At 39.7% G+C, this 20,492-nt stretch overlaps 1 protein-coding gene and 1 long non-coding RNA gene across 2 annotated transcripts; both read right to left on the bottom strand.

Annotated features, from left to right (window-relative positions):
* Nucleotides 1–342: 342 nt before the first annotated feature.
* On the bottom strand, nucleotides 343–20,469 carry LOC117505507. Its single transcript, XR_004559092.1, has 3 exons — nucleotides 20,457–20,469; nucleotides 15,911–15,918; nucleotides 343–787 (listed from the first exon to the last, which is right to left on the bottom strand). It is a non-coding gene; the product is annotated as an uncharacterized LOC117505507 (long non-coding RNA).
* Nucleotides 6,193–13,492, bottom strand: trim2b (tripartite motif containing 2b). Its single transcript, XM_034165135.1, has 13 exons — nucleotides 13,175–13,492; nucleotides 11,443–11,594; nucleotides 11,174–11,354; nucleotides 10,844–11,103; nucleotides 9,939–10,077; nucleotides 9,389–9,568; nucleotides 9,109–9,304; nucleotides 8,255–8,358; nucleotides 7,877–8,044; nucleotides 7,611–7,779; nucleotides 7,091–7,161; nucleotides 6,816–6,956; nucleotides 6,193–6,409 (listed from the first exon to the last, which is right to left on the bottom strand). Exons 1-13 carry the CDS (start codon nucleotides 13,271–13,273, stop codon nucleotides 6,257–6,259), a joined length of 2,013 nt encoding a protein of 670 aa, XP_034021026.1. The 5' UTR covers nucleotides 13,274–13,492; the 3' UTR covers nucleotides 6,193–6,256.
* Nucleotides 20,470–20,492: the final 23 nt, after the last annotated feature.

Below are 20,492 nucleotides of genomic sequence, written 5' to 3'. Positions count from 1 at the left end.
ATTTTTTGATCAGTTAAGTATTCAGTTATTCTTACGATATGATATCACTTTGCTCAACATCACAATATGCTACACTATGCTATGCTATGCTACGCTACATTATGGTAGACTGTACTATGCTTGGCTGTGCTACACTATACAATATTATAGCATACTACACCTCAGTACAGCACATTATGCACTGCGGTGCTACACTGTTATACTACGCTATGCTATGCTATACTATACCACAGTACACAACACTATACTATGCATGAATTGAATTATTTCAGCCCATAGAATGCAAAGAATGTAGTGCAGTGAACATGCACAGACTCTTCACCGCGCCAAACCACAGGAAGATTTAGGAACCAAGACATTTTATTTTTGGGTTGAGTGAATGTGAATATTAAAAGACAGGCAATAACAGCGAACAGACACGGCGGTAAATACAGAGAATGAGCAGTCAACAGTGTAATAAAGTAATCAAGATTTTTAAAACACATCCATTCATTGGTGAGAAAAAAAAAATGCATTATTGTTCACCACATGGTGTAAAGAAGAAAAATGTTCCATTATAAAGGATTTTTTTCCCCTAATGGTCTATTTTGAGAAGTACATTCAGTAATATATGGAAATCATCTTTGACGACCACCTGACCGAATACATGTTCTTTTGTAAGATTTTTTCATCAAGTTCCCTAAAATGTGTGTGTTAAAACTAAAAGTTTCATGTTTTAAATGATCTAAATGATTTCAAATAAAGGCAATTCCATTCCTACACTGAAAAAATAGAACAGTTGAACCAACTTAAAAAAAAACATTACAGTTGGTGCAACCTGAGTTTTAATACAAAATTCAGGTTTTACCAACTGTAATGCTTTTTTAAGTTGGTTCTTTTTTCAGTGTACATTAAAAATAACATTCATATGCGATCACATTAATGCTGAAACATTCCATGTATGACAACTGCTAGGATTCTCTTGTAGCAGTAAAGATCACCCAAAAAACTTTTGAATTTTCTATTAAAATTTTTGTTGACATTTTCCAAGGTAGCTGCAAGTGTAAATTTGAAAAAACACCATGTAATGCTACAAATAAAGTACAGTTTTCTTTTTTATCTATGACTTTTTATTTGAAGATAACTTCAGCTTGTTGATAGCTGTTATGCTATCGTTAGCATTACAGTAGAAACCATCTACTTTGTTAGCTCATTGCTAACATCATCTTTCCACAACAGATTATGTTGACATTTCAAAATAAAAACATCCAGGACAGTCGCAGCTCATGGTTTATAATGTTGGTACTTCAATATTATTTAAGTTTTTTTTTTTTTAAGTGCTGTATTCACAGCCACAAGGTCAGTATATTGAGTAAACGTTAGCATGTGGGAACAAGTTATCATCTCTGCACGCACAAAACAAAAAGAGTTATATTAAGATAAAACATGAGTTGAAATGTACAAAAATGAAGTGTAATGGGCACTTAAGAATTTCAATGCACATGGTGGAAAACAATCAACCGTTCAGAGAGAAACTGTTAAATGGCCAAATGCAAAAAATGTGGCAAATAAATTAAATAAATAAATACAGACAAAAATACATAAATATAAATTAGACACTTTCCTAATAATAGAATTATGAACACAGAATGTGTTTGTTGCTGTTATTTTTTCTTTTTCTTTTTGTATTGCTGCAACAATAAAGACTGACAGAGAGCAATGGAAATCACCCTTATGGTGGCCGATAGAGGCGACAACACTTCCAAATAAAGACAACTCTAGCAAATAAAGAAAATGCTTACAGATCCAAACAAACAAATAAACAAACACCTGCATCAAGTGTACAATAAGTAGTTGCATCAACACAAACTACTAATAACACAAAAAGAGGTTTCCGCCTAAAGGACACTGTTCAATACAGTCAATAAATGACAACTAACTTCAGATTAAAATCACTAATACGAAGGCTGTCAATAAAGTATAGGTCCTTTTTATTTTTTTCAAAAACTATATGGATTTCATTCATATGTTTTTACGTCAGACATGCTTGAACCCTCGTACCCATGCGTGAGTTTTTCCACGCCTGTCGGTGACGTCATTCGCCTGTGAACACTCCTTGTGGGAGGAGTCGTCCAGCCCCTCGTCGGAATTCCTTTGTCTGAGAAGTTGCTGAGAGACTGGCGCTTTGTTTGATCAAAATTTTTTCTAAACCTGTGAGGCACATCAAAGTGGACACGGTTCGAAAAATTAAGCTGGTTTTAGGTGAAAATTTTAATGGCTGATGAGAGATTTTGAGGTGATACTGTCGCTTTAAGGACTTCCCACGGAATTTCTCATATACTCACTCCCACTGAAAGCCATCAAAAGCCGCCTGGATTTTACAAATGGTTATCAACACGGAGGTGTTTTTCCTGTGCCGCCGCACCGCGCCGGCTTCGTCCCGACGCGCGGACCCGTCCGCACGTCTTTCATTAAAAAAAATCTCCTTTAACAGTGGAATATCTGGATAAAATGCTGAAACCGACTTCTTCTGAAACTTCTCTGTTCTCTCACAACGTCCTGGATCAATACAGCCTGAAATGTGGAGGTTTTCAGCTTGAAACAGGCTGACGACGGCGCCTGGGAGCGCTGCGCGACGTCTCGCTCCGTGGGAAGTCCTTAAAGCGACAGTATCACCTCAAAATCTCTCATCAGCTGTTAAAATTTTCACTGAAAACCAGCTTAATTTTTCGAACCGTGTCCACTTCGATGTGCCTCACAGGTTTAGAAAAAATTTTGATCAAACAAAGCGCCAGTCTCTCAGCAACTTCTCAGACAAAGGAATTCCGACGAGGGGCTGGACGACTCCTCCCACAAGGAGTGCTCACAGGCGAATGACGTCACCGACAGGCGTGGAAAAACTCACGCATGCGCAGGAGAGTTCAAGCATGTCTGACGTAAAAACATATGAATGAAATCCATATAGTTTTTGAAAAAAATAAAAAGGACCTATACTTTATTGACAGACCTCGTAAAATATATTATTATATGGGTATGACACTACGTGTGCACTCATTGGCTCGATTTTCGGTCTGATATTTTCCCATATCAGAGCACTACTATGACAATTGGTCCGGATCGCGGATCATATTTGTTACAAACCAGAAAGCTAAAAACACAATTAGAAAAACCAACTCGGACATGAACACACACCATAAATATCAAAACATCATCGGAATAAAACACACAGATTGAAAGCTTACCAGCTAACCTGAACATCTTTTAAGAAAATTCTTCACGGAGATGACACAAGGTGACTACGAGACCAAAACCGTCAGCAGCTTTCATATTCGGGCGATACCGTAAGTTTGCGTGTTTATATATATATATATATATATATATATATATATATATATATATATATATATATATATATATATATATATATAGCCATATAATAAATGAATTATTAACCTCACTTGCTTGACTAATAATCCTTTATAAACTTACTCAGCTCTGTCAACCACGTAGGTAGGAGTTACAGCCCAAAGATAAAGCATTGATACATCAAACTGTCAGTAAAAGTCCTCCAGGCACAAACCTCTTTTTGCATTGGTAGTACTTCCACTTTGTTGTATCTACTTGCAATGTGTCTGTTTTTACATGTGTTATGTGAATTTTCCCTCAGATGTGTTGTCAGATTAAATTATGTGTGCTGCAGATTATATTTGTATGTAATATTTGTATAAGTGTTTTCTATATTTTGTGGTGTTGTTTTAATTTGGAACCGTTGTCCACTGTACTTTCTCCATGCAAACTCTGTGGGAGCTAATGAAAGTAACAAAAATGACCCTCTTGCTTGTATTTTTTAAGGATTTGCCATGGATAATGTTTTGCATTTTTCATGTAATTGTTGATTTCCAAGACTAATCTGAAATTCTTTGCAGTTTCACACTTGTTTCGTGTTATTTGCTGCAATGCTATGGTAATTAGCATCCGTTTTTAACGTGAAATAAAATTTTAAACAAGAAAATAAAAACAGGAGTGCTATTTTTCATATTAACAAGTATATAATACAGTAGCATGCTTCTAGAACAATGAGGTATCTTTTTTCTGACTTGGTGGAATAAGTGGAAATGTACCAGCAAGCAACAGCAACTATTAAAGCATCTTAAATCACTGATTATTAGTCAGAACACTGGAGATTTTCATTCTGAAATCTTTACTTAGCAAAATCAAGAAGTATTACTCATTTCATATATACTGATTTATTTGAAGATGGCATTATTAAATGTATTTTTCCACAAATATATAGGATAAATTCATAGATTTTCTTGTTCCAACAAATTTTTCAGGAAAAATATAACAATCAAACCAAACTTTCATAGGAAGTTATATTCTTTGTATGCCAATCAATCATTTTAAACCAAGACAAGCAATCATTTTTAAGGATGAATCTACTCACTAAAAAAAAAAGAAAATAAACATATCCCAAAAAGGCATTCTCTATTCAGACATACAATGACAATGGGTTAAAAGTGGTCATTCCAAAGGTAAATTTAGAAAACGCACCATCTTCATTCAAGTTACATTCAAAAGGTTTTAAGCCTGTATAAAGTATAACCCCCAATTATTTTTTTTTTAATTCATTAGTGTTTTTCTTTTTCTTTTAAACTGGCTTGTCACAGTCGGAATTTACATGAATTTCAATTGCAATTATTCTGTGTTGGAATTTACTCGCTAAAAGAAAGTTCATTTAAATTATTTTGCAAAAGCAGAAACTGGGCAGTGGATAATCAGGAATCAATTAACATATACTGGCAAAATTAATCTTTTTTGCAAAGGCAGCTATTGTAAAGCGCCACTGCAAACAGGCAACATACTAGCCAAGCTAGCTAGCTTGGCTAGCTGTTGTAGCAAAAGATCTGTGCTAAGTAGCTGGTTTAATCACAACCCAGAAAAAATTAACTAATTATTTTAAAGAAATGTGTTAGTCCTGCTTATTATTTTGTTAAAAATGCCTGTAAACCACCGTGATTCTCTTTTAAGATATTTATGTTCCTGTAGCAAATAATCATGTGACACAACTAGCTAGCAGCCATCAACCATTTTGGACTTTGAGTGTCAATACAAATTTTGGGGTTTAATTCTAAATGTTGTGACCATCCTCTTTTATACATTGATTCCTCATATCTTCACAATACAATAATAGTTTTCTACTTGTGTCCGAGTTTCAAACCAGCCCAGTCTCACTTTTTTTTTTATGATACCGTCACGAAATGTATTACATTTTCATGACATGGTTACCCGTCGCTGAATAACCCAAACGAAAATCTACTATATTTCGTGACAGTCTCACAAACTAATAGATTAAATCACTTTTCGTGATACCATCACAAACTTGGTGTGAGCTCAGGTTGTTTCAATCTTAGTACATTAACATTTGGTAGTTAATGTTAGCTACTAGCTGGTGAGAGATGGCATTTTGAGTTACATTACACTTACTGTTACAATTTGTCTTCTTCTAAATGTAAACGCTGTACGGAACAGCATCCGTACGAATCTTTTACACACTCAGATGTTCAAATAATGTCAGACCAAGACACAAACTTGTTTTAGCTCATTGCCATTATTTTGTCTCTTACATACAACACGAGAAGGCAGAACATTAAAAAACCTGCAGTCACTCGGCTATTCACTTCAAAAACACCAACCTGTATTTCTTCAGTCACACCATCTTTGATCTCTTCAACCATCATTTAAGACTTTTTTCTTCACCATGTACCCTTCTGTTCTCTTCTTCATTCATTGTTTCACTGTTCTATCAAAGGTAGACTGGAAGAAAAGGATAGTTCCCAGAATTTGACATCTTTAATCCATTGGTGTATGATTGTTTTTAATCTTCTCTTCCCCATTACTGTATCCCAATTGGGAGAATGTCATCAGTCCAACTTTTCACTCTGCAATGTTTGCAAGTATCACCTTCCATTTTCCAACACATTGTGTAGCTTTGCATTTTAAAAGGTTATGGCTCCAAAGTCTGTACCCTCTAAACCCCAGTTCACTTTTCTCACAACCTGACTTGTTCCATGAATGACGTCAATTTGGAAATCCAAATTCAGTTTTCCATAGTTGTTCTCGTGATGTAGTGTTGGTTCAAGTCTTCTTTGTTAGTTGTTCTGTCTAGAATTACAGGCAGATGTTCATGCAATAATTCCAATACTGTGGTATTGTGCACCATATCTCCTTCTATGACCAGCTCTCCAGACTCTCCACCTTCTCTCCGCCCATCCTTCCATCATTGTAGGTAGCGATAGACTTTGAAACAGTGGTTTCCAGAATCTGCAACGACGACGTGTCCATCTGAGGTCAGAGCCAGTCCCTGTGGACCATAGAGAGGATCCGCTGAAGTGTTGATGTAGGACAGGAAGGAACCACTGCCGTCAAACACCTGGAAAAGGTTAGACAGAGATTATTAATCATGTTTGGAGAGTAAATAAATCCTATATAGGCCCATTGGTGGTGGTGCTTATCCCCAGATTCTATGGGATGAAGTGCATGACAGACAGTCTACACTTCTCCCTGGATGGGATGCTAGACTGATGCAGGTTACTTCCCCAACCAAGGCTGGTATCCATTACACCCAGGAGGACTGAGACAATGCAGATGAAATGTCTTGTCCAAGGACACCAATGCCATTTACAGTAACATAAAATTCCCAAGAAAACATGGCCTTGAATGGCCTTGGAATCACCAGGACAAGAAGAACTGAACAACTGAATATCTAGCAAAAATCTCTTGAGTTGACAAACACCACTACAGTTTAGGATTTTCTTGAATAATTAATGAAAGAGTACCTGTATTCTGCTGTTGCCCCAGTCAGCTACAATGATGTTTCCGTTAATGTCCACAGCGACACCAGTGGGAGCATTGAACTGGCCATTTCCCTCACCATTAGAGCCAAACTTTAACACGAGCTCTCCCTCCAGAGTAAAAACCTACCAAGACAAGAAGATAGAGTAGCATGTGTCATTCTTGTGCCCTTTTGAGGTATAACAAGTGATAGTATGTTGTCAAGAAAAAACATTCTGGAGGCAACACAATGAAAGCACATAAATGCTCCGGTCAGTACCTTGACGGAATGGTTGTGGAAATCGGTCACAATTATCTCGTTGTTCTTGTTCACTGCTGCAAAATGTGGACCTGAAGAACCAGAGGATAGAAACTGAACCTGTTATTTGCTACAGCAATTTCAGGTTTTTCTTGGACACCTATTTGAGATTATGGACTTGCAAGTTTGACAGTGCTTTCCACCACCATCAGCACCAGTTGAGTGAAGGTCTTTCGGAAGAATGGTGCTCTATCACTCAGAGTTCTAGACACTTGTAGAGTCAATGCCAAGTTGCATTGAAGCTGTTCACTTGATGGCCAAACACCTTACGAAGAAACTATTTATTTAATTTGTCACTCATTGGTATTTGCATAAATTGCTTGTCTTACAACTGACTTTCTCTGTGACCAGTTTATATTTCAGTGGATTAGAACCTTATAAAACCGGACAATGTCACATGACTAGTCAACAAATTTTAGTTTGTGATTGGGCATCTAAGTTATCTCAGCGTTGAAACCAAAGTCATACATGTGCGTGGTACCTGCAAACTGTTTGTCGCCATTGCCTCGTTTACCAAACTTAGTAATGAGTTTTCCGGTGAGCTGGAAGATGAAGACGGTACACGCCTTGTTGTCCACTACAATCACATGACCATTCTGATCCACGGACACGCCCTTTGGTCCCATCAGCCTACCAGAGCCAAGCTTTGCCTGATGGATGGAAAAGATCACCAGCAAGTGTTGCAACTGTCCATCGACTATTTACACACTGTAACAACAGAACCAACATGTTCAAAGATATGCCTACCTTGAATTTTCCCTCACAGGAGAAGATGCTGACCCACTTGTTATCATAGTCAGCAATGATGATGTCACCACTGGGATGTACAGCCACACCTGTAGGCCGTTGCAATTGCCCTGGAGACCGCCCCCGTACTCCAAATCTACTCTTAAACTCACCCTGGTTGGAAAAAATCTGGATTGGTGCGACAAAGTGAGAGACAAAAATGAAATTCTGCAGGAAATATCTTCAATTTCTAAACCTCAGTGATGCCTTTTCAAAAGATGTTCACAGTTTCTTAAGATGTCCTCATGTTACAGTGACTAAAACGTGATTTTGTGGTGAACCTTTGAAGTTTCAGAGTGTGAAGACCTCTATAAAAGTACAACTGTGCATGTTTTTTACCTGTACACACTGGTTGTTGCTGTCAGCAATTATAATTCTGTCATTAGGGGAAGCAGCCACTCCTTGAAGGTTGGTAAACTCTCCTTTGTTCCTCCCCTTTGTTCCTAGAGATGATAGAGTAGCAAAATAAAAAATGGCATGCTGCCAATCTTATGTTTCCCATTTTAGTCAGATTTTAGCAGAAATCTACATAAATATAATTATCACATTCTTATGACAATTGGCCTCTTCAAAGATGCCTCAGTGAGCATTTGAATCTGCCTGGTCCCAAAACATGTTTTATTTGAGATTATTGGACTCAGTGTTGCTCAAAGCTCATTCATTCATTCATTTTCTTTTGCTTATTCATGTCCAGGTCGTGGGGGCAGGAGACCAAGAAGCTCAATCCATAGTTCCCTATCCTTAACCAAGTCCTATAATGCTTCCTGGAGGATGCTGGGGTGTTCCTAAGACAACTGGGTGATATAATCCTGCCAGTGTGTCCTGGGGTTTCCCTAGGGTCTCGCCCCAGTTGGATGTGCCTGGAAGACCTCCCTAGGGAGATGGCCAATGGCATCCTCACCTCATGCCGAACCACCTCAGCTGTATCCTTTTGAGGAATCTAATTTCCGCCGCTTGCACAAGTTCATGATCATAGGTGATGATAGGCGTGTAAATCAAGAGTCTCACATTTTGTCTCAGCTCTTTTTTCAACATGATACTTCAATGTTCAAACATCTTGGGTTCATATTCTTTTGAGGTTGGGTCTGATTATCTTCAAGAATATTTTGGACCAGGTCCACCTCTAGTCAAGACAAACAATTTTGCAACATTGATACATTTTATTTAAAGTATTTTTTCTCAGATTTTCTCACCAATCCTAAAGATGAGGTCATCTTCTATTGGGTTTTGGGTTTTGCGTCGAGGGGTACCCAGAGCACTGCTGGCCCTCTTGGAGCCCTTCTTCTTCTGTCCGGGGGACTTCCCTCGTCTCTTAGCCCCTTCAGAGGAGCCCGTGGATGGAGTGGCATTGGCTGCTGAGTTGGTGGCTGTTGTGGTGGATGGAGACACCTGAAGAGACAGCAATGAAAGAAGCTTCAGCCATTAGACATGTTCTGAAGAATATTGTTCTTGTTTCTTGAATGTCATGATTACCTCGACTTCTGAAGCTCTGGTGACGGTCAGTCTGAAGGGACTTCCTTTGATGTGTTGGTCATACAGACGGAGAGCCAATGAGAAATCACCTTCTTTTGGCACCGTATACACAAACTCATAAGTTCCATTTTTGTGGTCAAGTATTTCGCCATCGACTATGCTGCCATCTGGTGTGAATACCTGGATGAATAATTGAGATTGAAGATTATGAACATTCTAATATCCATAGGCAGGATGTTCCACAAACTAGGGGTACCATAAGCAAAAGCTCTACATCCCACCATCATCATAACTTCCTATTATGAGCAGGCACATAAGGCTTGCCAGGTTCTGAAAGATAAGTGGATGCAAAACCATTCAGATCCTTATATGTCAAGAGCAAACATATAACAGACAACATATATGTGGTTTTGAAGTTATGTGTAGCTTGAAATTAGCTTGTTTATCAGTTTTTCCATTCCAAAGCTGAGGTCTGGGGGGCACCATGGTGACCACTGTTTGTTGAAGTATAATGCTTTGCTTGTAGAACTAAATTTGGGCCTATATGTACCTCTGCTGACAGAATCGCGTTGCCACTCTTGCAAGCGCCACCTGTTTTATCCCTGGTCACTATAGTAACAGAGGAAGGATATCCCACAATGCACTGCTCCAGGCCTGCACCCATGGCCTCACTTTGGCTTGCCACAGCACTGAAGAAGAAGAAGAGGGTTGAGTTAGAGGGCAGTACTACATATTGTATGATGTTTAAAAGGCCAGAGTGTAAAGCCTGTGACGTCAAGGCATTAAAAAGAATAACATTACCAATTATTCACATAATTTCATGCTCTATTGGTAGATATATCTACCAATATTTCTAAAAAATGTTTATGATTCCTAAGAATTTGTTACCAAACCCTTGTGACACAAATTTGAGGCTTTAAATTGTGATAAACATAGCCAACCAATGCATGTCACACTGCTGTCACGCTGCTTTCACTCAGATTGGCAGTCGCCATATCGCATCGCTTAATATTTGCATAAAATAGCTTCTCATATATTTTGGACCCAGCTACCTGATGACATAGTGACCACTTCTAACTGTAAAATACCCACTCTGGTAGAAAATGAATAGCAGTTGGTCACTTTGCCACTGTCTCTTGTAGATAATGTGACCAAGGGGTGCTGGGGTCCCAGCTATGCTTGGCAGCATTGTATAGACCGCAATTCGAGAAACTACATAATGACACAATTTCCAACAGTCAAAGTGTTTTTCTGCATCCTTGTTTTTATAAAATAAAAGTTTTCACATAAGCAAAAATAACAATACGATATGTTTGTGGCAGGCTTATATTGGCTGATATGATGGCTAACTGATATATTAGTCAGGCTCTAGTATTGAGGTTCTGAGTTCTACTCTCGAGGTACTGATATGAGAACATCTGAGTCACAGAACTTGAATCTCATTCTTGCTCTGACCTGGTTGTCACAATGGTCCCCAGGTTGTGGATGGACTTCCTCAGCCCATCGGTTTCCATCATGAGGTCCAGTTGGTCGTTCTCCTCTGGCTGGCATGGGAGGCCGAGGCTGGCTAGCTCCCCTAGTCTCTCTTTCAGAGTCTGTTCAGCCTGCAGACTTGCTGCACACACCTCACCATCCAGAACCTCCTCCGCCTGTACACAGGTGGCTGTCAAGTCCTCCTCTCCACGGAAGAGGCTCTGCACTTGAGCCTGAAGAACCTGGACAAGGAGAGAGACTGCTGATACCAACAGTAGATTTTACACCACCAAAAGTGTGATATGCACACACCTTCTGTTTGAGTCCACATGTGACCTCCAGCTCCATCAACAGGACACTCTTCCTCACATCCAGCTGTTTGTGCAAATCTTCAAAACTTGATTGGATGTCCTCTTCGATAGAAGCTCTCTGGTTGGTCAGCTGTTCGAGGATCTCCTTAACCAAGGACAGAGAGCCTGAAATCTGAGGGATCCTGCATAACAAATCCAGTCTTTAATAAATTTTGTGTTTAAAAATCAAATTCAAACCTTAGAGATCCTAGTTTTTTTTTTTAACGTTACCTATTCTTCACAGCATCCAGCCTCTCCTGGAGGGTGCCACGGTGCTCTTCCAGCACCTGGCTGAGGGGCACCTTTGGGTGGTCTGCATGGTCCCCTGACACGCAGTCCTCACACAAAGCACACTCACAGGCCGAACAGTAGAGCTGGGTCACCTGTAAGTGAGTAGGACCAAAACATATGTCAGAAATGTATTATTATTATTATTAAATTCTGTCAACTTTAAACAGTAAATTATGAAACCCAACAAATGTTGGTGCATTTCAGTAAAAAAACAAACAAACAAACAAACAAACAAACAAACAAAACATTTGGTTCACATTAAATTAGCAGAAGTGAACAAATGATGATGTCATCATGTCTGGGCAGGAACTTGTACAGTATGCTTGCACAATGGTTTTACTTGATGAAACTGGAAACTGTTTCAGCAGGCATTGCTTGTTGGGGGGGAAGGGTTGATACAGAACCCAGTACAGTTGCTTTGATACTTCTGTCCCTGTTCAGCTTCCAGTTCTCCTACATTCCAGAACCTCCACCAAGGAGCTGTTCTTGTTCCACTGAGATTCTGTTTTCAGGAACATCACTTTGTTGTTTGAGGTTTTTCTCCAAATTTGAGAAGATCCTCAGTTCTACATGTGTCTTACTACCTGACTGCGAGATTTGAGCACTAACCATTAACCTAAGGTGATGACTGGATGTCTTTGGTACATGGTCTTTTTGGAGAATGTCAATGTAAAGCGCTTTAAGTGTCTGCATCAGACGGAAAAACATAATAGAAATACAGTCCATTTACTATTCAATTACAATATGGTATTTTCATTCAAATCCTGGAGGATGTTCATGCCTCTGGGTCTTCAACCTTTGAAATCGAGAAATGCCTGTGAGGAATCATGAGATTGCTCAACAGAGGTGTTTCTTTGCAGAAGAACAAAGGTCCAAGTGTTTTGGTTCCAGGCAAAGGTGGGAGTAAGTCACCATCAAGTCACGCTCAAGTCATTGACTTGGGACTTGCAGGTTGATGACTTGAGAATGACTTGACAATGACTTACTCCCACCTCTGGTTCCTGGTGCTTCCTGTCTTTCTGTAAGATTGTGAGGCTTGGATATTAACCAGTGACCTAAGGTGAAGCCTGGATGTCTTTGCTTCTAGGTCTTCTTAGAGGATCCTTGGGTACCCCTGGAAGAATGGCAACAATGGTAATGAAAAACTCCCTAAAGGAGACCAGACTCAATGGCGTGACCATTTGCTTTGGCCATATCAACAAATAAAACAAAAGCACACAAGGAATTGTCAAAACATGGAGGGACAGAAATATTGCTGTATACAACTGTATACATATTGAGTGCAATCACATTAATTAATAGTTGAATAAACAATCAAGTGGTGAAGAGCAGAGTCCCAGTCAAATGGACTACACTAACGGGAAGACACGGGACGGGAAGGAGAGGAACAGTAGTAGCCAGTAAGCCAGTAGTGAGCAGTATTTATAGTATTTATATTGTATTCACATTTTGCAAATTGTTTTTTATTTTTACTTTTGATACTCTGTGTGCTTCTTACCCTCTGTGCTGTCATACAATACTGCTGGAACCTCAATTTCTCTGAGGGAGTCTTCCCAATGGATCAATAAAGTTCTATCTAATTGATTCTAATCTAATCTAATCTAAAAAACAGAAAATTCTCCTATTCTCCAACCCGCCTACAAGATACCCTCATGTTCCATAAGGCACCTACCTTTCCTACATGTAGCAAGCAGGTGTTTTTCCCAGGTGGAGCCTCCAGGATGGTGCACTCCTCACTGCTGCTATCTGGGGAGTGTTGGTGGGCCTCCATCTGCAGCCGGCGGCCTCGGGGAGCTCAACCTCCGAACACGCCCCGTATTCCACGATGCAGCCAGCAGGGAAGGACTAGCTGTTCAACTACAGTCTTTTCTTCTTCTTTTATCAGTTTGCTATTGCAAACATCTCATATCACCCTTTATTCCATCATTTATTGGAGAACAAGGAGCAGAAACATTCAAATGTGGTCTTTGGTACGAACTGTGGGCTCTGCTCAGAAGTAAGTGCCACTAGTGGTCACGTTTAAAAATCCATGTTGTTTCTGCAGTGAGAAGCAGAAAATAAGTGGCTCACTTTCCCAGAAGAGAACGAGGAAGTGGCAAAGCATCTGGAAATTTTTCTTTCCAAATGCAAATATTCAGTCATAAATTTAAAATGTCACATTTTGTGTGGTTTCTGCTTTTTGTATTCCCAGAGCGACGCATGTCTCCGGAAACAGAGTCGTTCTTGTGTTGAATCAGGGGTCCAATCCTCTTTAAGTCTGATTCTGTGTTAATTGAATTCACTGACGGGTCAAACTGAGGACAGACTCCACTGAGTCCTGAGGACAAAAGAGGGGGATCAGGATTAGGTAAAGCAGATGCAGATGGATAACAAAAATCATCTTTGAACCGTTTGACTTTCTGAGCCATCATAATCAGGCTTATGATTACAGTGACATTTTTCTGATTGTTTTGCTTTTCACAGATATATTATAAATATTATTGAATCTAATCTGCGCCTCTTTTACAGTGCATCCAGAAAGTAGTCACAGTGCTGCGCTTTTCCCATTTTTTTTTCATGTTACAGCCTCATTCCAAAATAGATGAAATTCTTTTTTTCCCCAAAAAATCCTACACACAGTACCCCATAATGACAACATGAAAAACGTTTGACATTTTTTTCAATGTTATTAAACATTAAAAGAAATCACATGTGCATAAATATTCGCAGCCTTTGCCATGAAGCTCAAAATTGAGCTCAGGTGCTTCCTGTTTCTACTGATCATCCTTGAGATGTTTTGACAGTTTAATTGGAGTCCACCTGGGGTAAATTCAGTTGATTGGACATGATTTGGAAAGGCACACACCTGTCTACATATAAGGTCCCACAGTTGACAGTTCATGTCAGAGCACAAACCAAGCATGAAGTCAAAGGAATTGTCTGTAGACCCTCCGAGATTAAAGGAGTAGGGCCACCCCATGATAAGAAAACACATTGTGTGAACACAGAAAACCACCAGACAGATAACTTTTATCACACAATGTTAACTTGTGGACAGATCCAGACTTCACAGTTAAGGGGAGGAGCATATAAGACAAGCAATAAACCCCTAAACGGCTTCTAAGAGCAAATAATGTAGGTCACCGAAATATCTTCAAAGTGATGGAAGGAGCAAGAGAGACTGTGGTTTCTATGGTAACAGACAGTCAGGGAGGGGTGGCACCCACAAGAAAAAGATAAATAAAATCTCCCCACGCCTAAATTTAGCCGTCATAGCGCAGAAATCATCCTCAGTGTCCCAGTTCACAGGTTTACCTCATACCTGACACAGATTTGTTTGATTTTTAAGGTTCATGCCACAAACATGCTTTCGGTTTCATTTCATAACCTGGATCCCGAAGATGTGACAAAATCACCTCCTGATCCAAGACAATACGGCAGACACAAAACTTTTTACTCTGACCTCTGTGACATCATAAGGTGGAAAAAATATAAAAGAAAGATCAAAGGGTATTTTTTTTCAAGACATATCTGGATCTACCTGATTGAAAAGCAGGAAATATTTGTTTTGGAATCCAAAAACATTTTGTTGGATAAGTGAGACACATTTGAGAAATAATTACTATTTTATTTAGCATATATTGAATCTGTCTGCAAATTGTGAACTGAACTTTCTCATGAATTATTTATAAACGAGGCAGGGATTATGCATATGAGTTGCCTGTGATGTTGCCCATTATCCTATTTTAACGCTTGTCTCCCCCAAAGTACTGAGCTCAGGATTATTACAATACATCAGTCTATTTCATGGGATTTAAAAAGACTTCCTGACATCAAACTCACACCACACGATATTCTTTGATTTATTTATTTTATATATATATATATATATATATATATATATATATATATATATATATATATATATATATATATATATATATATATATATATATATATATATAATGTATACAGACAGAAATATGCACATTTGATGGTAATGGAGACAGACACACACTGCAGTAAAATGCAGAACATTTTTATGGGATTGTGTGTGTGTGTGTGTGTGTGTGTGTGTGTGTGTGTGTGTGTGTGTGTGTGTGTGTGTGTGTGTGTGTGTGTGTGTGTGTGTTTATTGGTATTTATCACATGGTTTGGACATGTACAGAGGGTACAAGAGTCCTCTTTAGGATAGATTAACCAGTGTGTGTGTGTGTGTGTGTGTGTGTGTGTGTGTGTGTGTGTGTGTGTGTGTGTGTGTGTGTGTGTGTGTGTGTGTGTGTGTGTGTGTGTGTGTGTGTGAGAGAGAGAGAGACACTGGTGACAGCTGTAACTGTCACTGACAACTCACAACACAAACTCATCTGTCCTTCCCTCTCTTTCTTTCTTCCTTTCTTTCTTTCCCACTTTTATACTTCCTTCCATCCACCTTTTATTCTTTCTGTCTTTCCTTCATTCCCTCTTTCCTTTGCTTCTTTTCATCCTGCCCTCAGTGTCTTCCCTCCTTCATCCTTCTACCATTCTTTTATGCTTTTCTTCCATCCTGTCTCCCATCATTCCTTCCCTACATCCTTCCACCATTTCTTTTTCTTTCTTTATGTGATCTCTGTTTTTTTCATTCCCTCCTTTGGTCTTGCCTTCCTCCCTTCTTTCATTATTTCCTTCCTTTGTTCATTCTCTCTTTCCTTCCCTCTTTCATTCTTTACTTACTTCTTTCCTTTCCCCTTTATTCTTTCCATCCTTCATCTCTTCACTTCTTTTGTCCTTTCTTCTTTTCGTCATCATTTTAAGCCTTTCCTTCATTCCTTCCTGCTCTCTTTCCGAGCTTTTCATCCTTCCTTCCCTCCCTACCTAGCTTTTATACCCTCATTTTCTTTTCCATCATCCTCTATTTCCTTCCTTCCCTCCTTCCACCATAGAGCCCCTATTGATTCAAACACTAAATGTGTTCTTCACATCGGGCCTTTTGGTTTCTCTGTTCTCCGTTTCAATCAAAAACACACATGAAGCCCCAAAACTTGGACTACGTTTGGAGCGAAAACAAATCGGGACCCAAAGTGGGAACTGAGTGATTCTGATTTTGATTTTTCCCGTCTCTGAGCCGTGGTAACCTGATGATGAAATGAAAACCTGTCATTGACCTTTACATGCATTTACCATTTTAGCCTGTTGATCACATCAAATAATAAGAAATACTCTAATCGGTCAGCAGCAACACGTAGGATTTGCAGGTTGCTGCTTTGATTGGAAATCTTTTCCCCTTTTTGTCTGTCAGAAGGATTCAGGGAAAAATCAAAGCAGATCAGCCCATTCTGTGTTCACAGAAGTGACGTAGCTCCTGTTGGTGTTAGCTGAGCGGATGCTAACAGACGCAGGCCTGCACACTAACACATTTGCGTTTGCTGTGTGACCGCAGTGAACGAGTGCACATCTGCCTTCATTCATCCTCCTCCCTCCTTCCTGCTGCAGTCTGTCCATCCTCATCTCCTTCATCCTCTCTCACTCCACCATTTCTCATCTCTAAGCATCCATCCATCCTGTACTCACCATGTTTCCCTCAGATGCAGCCGGTCAGCGGACGTGTGGGTGTGTTTCTGTTTTCCTCCGCGTCATGATAACGTCTCGCTTCCTTCTCTTTGCAGTGAGCCTCAGTGGGGGGGAGGATACCATCGTCACGGCAACACCGGCAGCTTGCAGCAGCAGCACCAGGCTGGTTGAGGAATCAGATCTGTGGGAGGAGGGGGGACAGTGAGGAGGAGAGCATCTATCCGCCAGCATCGCTGCAGCCTCCACCAATAAGGGGTGAGAGAGGCGAAGGGAGGAGAGAAGTGATTGGCTTAACTACCTGCTGTATGTTGATGATGTGGTTTTCTCTCTCTCTCTCTCTCTCTCTCTCTGTTGCTGTCTCTCCTCACGCTCTCTCACACCCGCCTTCATTCTTCTTCACCCAGCGGGGATAAATGTCATTGACAATTCAATTTAAAGTAAATTAGACAAGAAATAAATTCTAGAAATATCTTGTTGCATGTTCTGCCTTCCAAAATCCATAAACATCCTCTTTGGCTTCCATCTTCTCCTCCTACCCAGCAACCCTCAGCATCCTTCTCCCTATATACCCTGCATCCCTCTTGTGTACATACACATAACATTTCAACCTCAGCTCTCTCTCACTTTGCCTCTAAACTATCCTCTTTGATTATTAACACTCATATATTAATAGTGCAGCAGATAAGAGAATATTTACAGAGGAATCCTTCAAATGATGATGCAGAAATACTCCTTAGACATTACGCAGAGTGTCCACTTGAATTTTCAATAGGCGGCAAGGTAGGGGTCATTTGAAGAATTACACAGGGTTCAAAATTTAAAAATGCTCCAATCATATTGAAAGGTATTATTTGTCTGATCATAAAAATTTTAAAAAGGTATAGTTTGGACCATCTATGACTGAATTATATGAAGTTATTGGGTAAAAAATAGCAAAAATGGTAAGAAAGGTACAGGGGTCAAAATTTTGGGGGAAAGTGGTGGGAATTATTGGTTGAGCTAAAATACACTCAACAAAAATATAAACACAACACTTTTGGTTTTGCTCCCATTTTGTATGAGATGAACTCAAAGATCTAAAACTGAAAGATGCAGTTTTGTTTTATTGGGGGGGGGATACCAGTCAGTATCTGGTGTGACCACCATTTGCCTCATGCAGTGCAACACATCTCCTTCGCATAGAGTTGATCAGGTTGTCAATTGTGGCCTGTGGAATGTTGGTCCACTCCTCTTCAATGGCTGTGCGAAGTTGCTGGATATTGGCAGGAACTGGTACACACTGTCGTATACGCCGGTCCAGAGCATCCCAAACATGCTCAATGGGTGACATGTCCGGTGAGTATGCCGGCCATGCAAGAACTGGGACATTTTCAGCTTCCAAGAATTGTGTACAGATCCTTGAAACATGGGGCCGTGCATTATCCTGCTGCAACATGAGGTGATGTTCTTGGATGTATGGCACAACAATGGGCCTCAGGATCTCGTCACGGTATCTCTGTGCATTCAAAATGCCATCAATAAAATGCACCTGTGTTCTTCGTCCATAACAGATGCCTGCCCATACCATAACCCCACCGCCACCATGGGCCACTCGATCCACAACATTGACATCAGAAAACTGCTCACCCACACGACGCCACACACGCTGTCTGCCATCTGCCCTGGACAGTGTGAACCGGGATTCATCCGTGAAGAGAACACCTCTCCAACGTGCCAAACGCCAGCGAATGTGAGCATTTGCCCACTCAAGTCGGTTACGACGACGAACTGGAGTCAGGTCGAGACCCCGATGAGGATGACGAGCATGCAGATGAGCTTCCCTGAGACGGTTTCTGACAGTTTGTGCAGAAATTCTTTGGTTATGCAAACCGATTGTTTCAGCAGCTGTCCGAGTGGCTGGTCTCAGACGATCTTGGAGGTGAACATGCTGGATGTGGAGGTCCTGGGCTGGTGTGGTTACACGTGGTCTGCTGGTTGTGAGGCTGGTTGGATGTACTGCCAAATTCTCTGAAACGCCTTTGGAGACGGCTTATGGTAGAGAAATGAACATTCAATACACAAGCAACAGCTCTGGTTGACATTCCTGCTGTCAGCATGCCAACTGCACACTCCCTCAAATCTTGCGACATCTGTGGCATTGTGCTGTGTGATAAAACTGCACCTTTCAGAGTGGCCTTTTATTGTGGGCAGTCTAAGGCACACCTGTGCACTAATCATGGTGTCTAATCAGCATCTTGATATGGCACACCTGTGAGGTGGGATGGATTATCTCAGCAAAGGAGAAGTGCTCACTATCACAGATTTAGACTGGTTTGTGTACAATATTTGAGGGAAATGGTGATATTGTGTATGTGGAAAAAGTTTTAGATCTTTGAGTTCATCTCATACAAAATGGGAGCAAAACCAAAAGTGTTGCGTTTATATTTTTGTTGAGTGTAATTCATGAATGGAATAGTTTTGACTGTGTTGAATGCTTGGCCTGCAAAGTAATGGTTAAACAATATTGACATCCATTGGCGTCTATGAAGTGAAGTACTCCATAACATGATAACTAAGCATCACACATGGTGCAAGCTATTCCTTTTTAAATACCTATTAACTTAACCAATAATTTGCATTTTTTTTTCTCTAAAATTACAGCAACTTTAATTTTTGACCCTGTACAAACTGAAACTGACCTTTCCTACCATTCTTGTGGTTATTACCCCATAACTCCATGACATTCAGTCACAGATAGTCCAAACTATACCTTTTTGGAATCTTTGTGATCAAACAAATAATATGGTATAGTTTTCAATGTGACTGGAGCATCTTCTAATTTTGACCCCTGTGTAAATATTCAATTGACCCCAACCTGGCTGCCTTTTGAAAATTCAAGTGGATACTCTGCCTTTTCAAAAAGGTAGTGTTGAAGGTGTATTTGTGCCAAATTTGGTGCTTGCATCACCATTTGAAAGATTATTTCAGTTATCTGCTGCATTATAATAGTATTAATAGTAATTAATGTTTCTTCTGCCAACTGACAGAGTTGGCGGTTATATGATGTCTCCTGTCTGTCTGGTTTGTGTCTGGGTTTCTGTATGTGTAGTTCCAGATGGTAAAACAAACTAATCATAGATTTGGATTAAATATTGTGTGGAAATATCCTTCGGGGCACAGAAGAGATGAGCATATTTAATGAGCTGTTTCTTTTTATCTCTTGTAGATATGCCCACTGACTGTGTCGTCTTGTTTAAAATATGTTTTTGTATAAATAAATAAAACATTACAATAAAATATTACAATATATTTTATAGATGACACAACACTTACGTCTTTGTTGTTAGAAAGATGTGCTTCTTTCCTCAAAACAAACCAGTTTTCTTGCACAATAACATTTATTATACATTATAACCTTATTCCCGTAATACTACAGCTTTTTCCAAGACATTAAAAGTGTAGTTATAGTCTGAATAACTATGATA

Source organism: Thalassophryne amazonica, chromosome 23 (genome assembly GCF_902500255.1).
Source record: "Thalassophryne amazonica chromosome 23, fThaAma1.1, whole genome shotgun sequence".
In the NCBI taxonomy this organism is placed as follows: domain Eukaryota; kingdom Metazoa; phylum Chordata; class Actinopteri; order Batrachoidiformes; family Batrachoididae; genus Thalassophryne; species Thalassophryne amazonica.
This window is presented reverse-complemented; position numbering and strand designations above follow the sequence as displayed.

Excerpts from the sequence above, each read along its gene's own strand:
- trim2b (XM_034165135.1), bottom strand. The coding sequence starts at position 13,273 with ATGGAGGCCCACCAACACTCCCCAGATAGCAGCAGTGAGGAGTGCACC. Across the intron at positions 8,359-9,108 it reads TGACCTCATCTTTAGGATTG|GAACAAAGGGGAGGAACAAA; the intron begins GTGAGAAAATCT and ends TATCATCTCTAG. Across the intron at positions 6,957-7,090 it reads TCCACAACCATTCCGTCAAG|GTTTTTACTCTGGAGGGAGA; the intron begins GTACTGACCGGA and ends TTGTCTTGGTAG.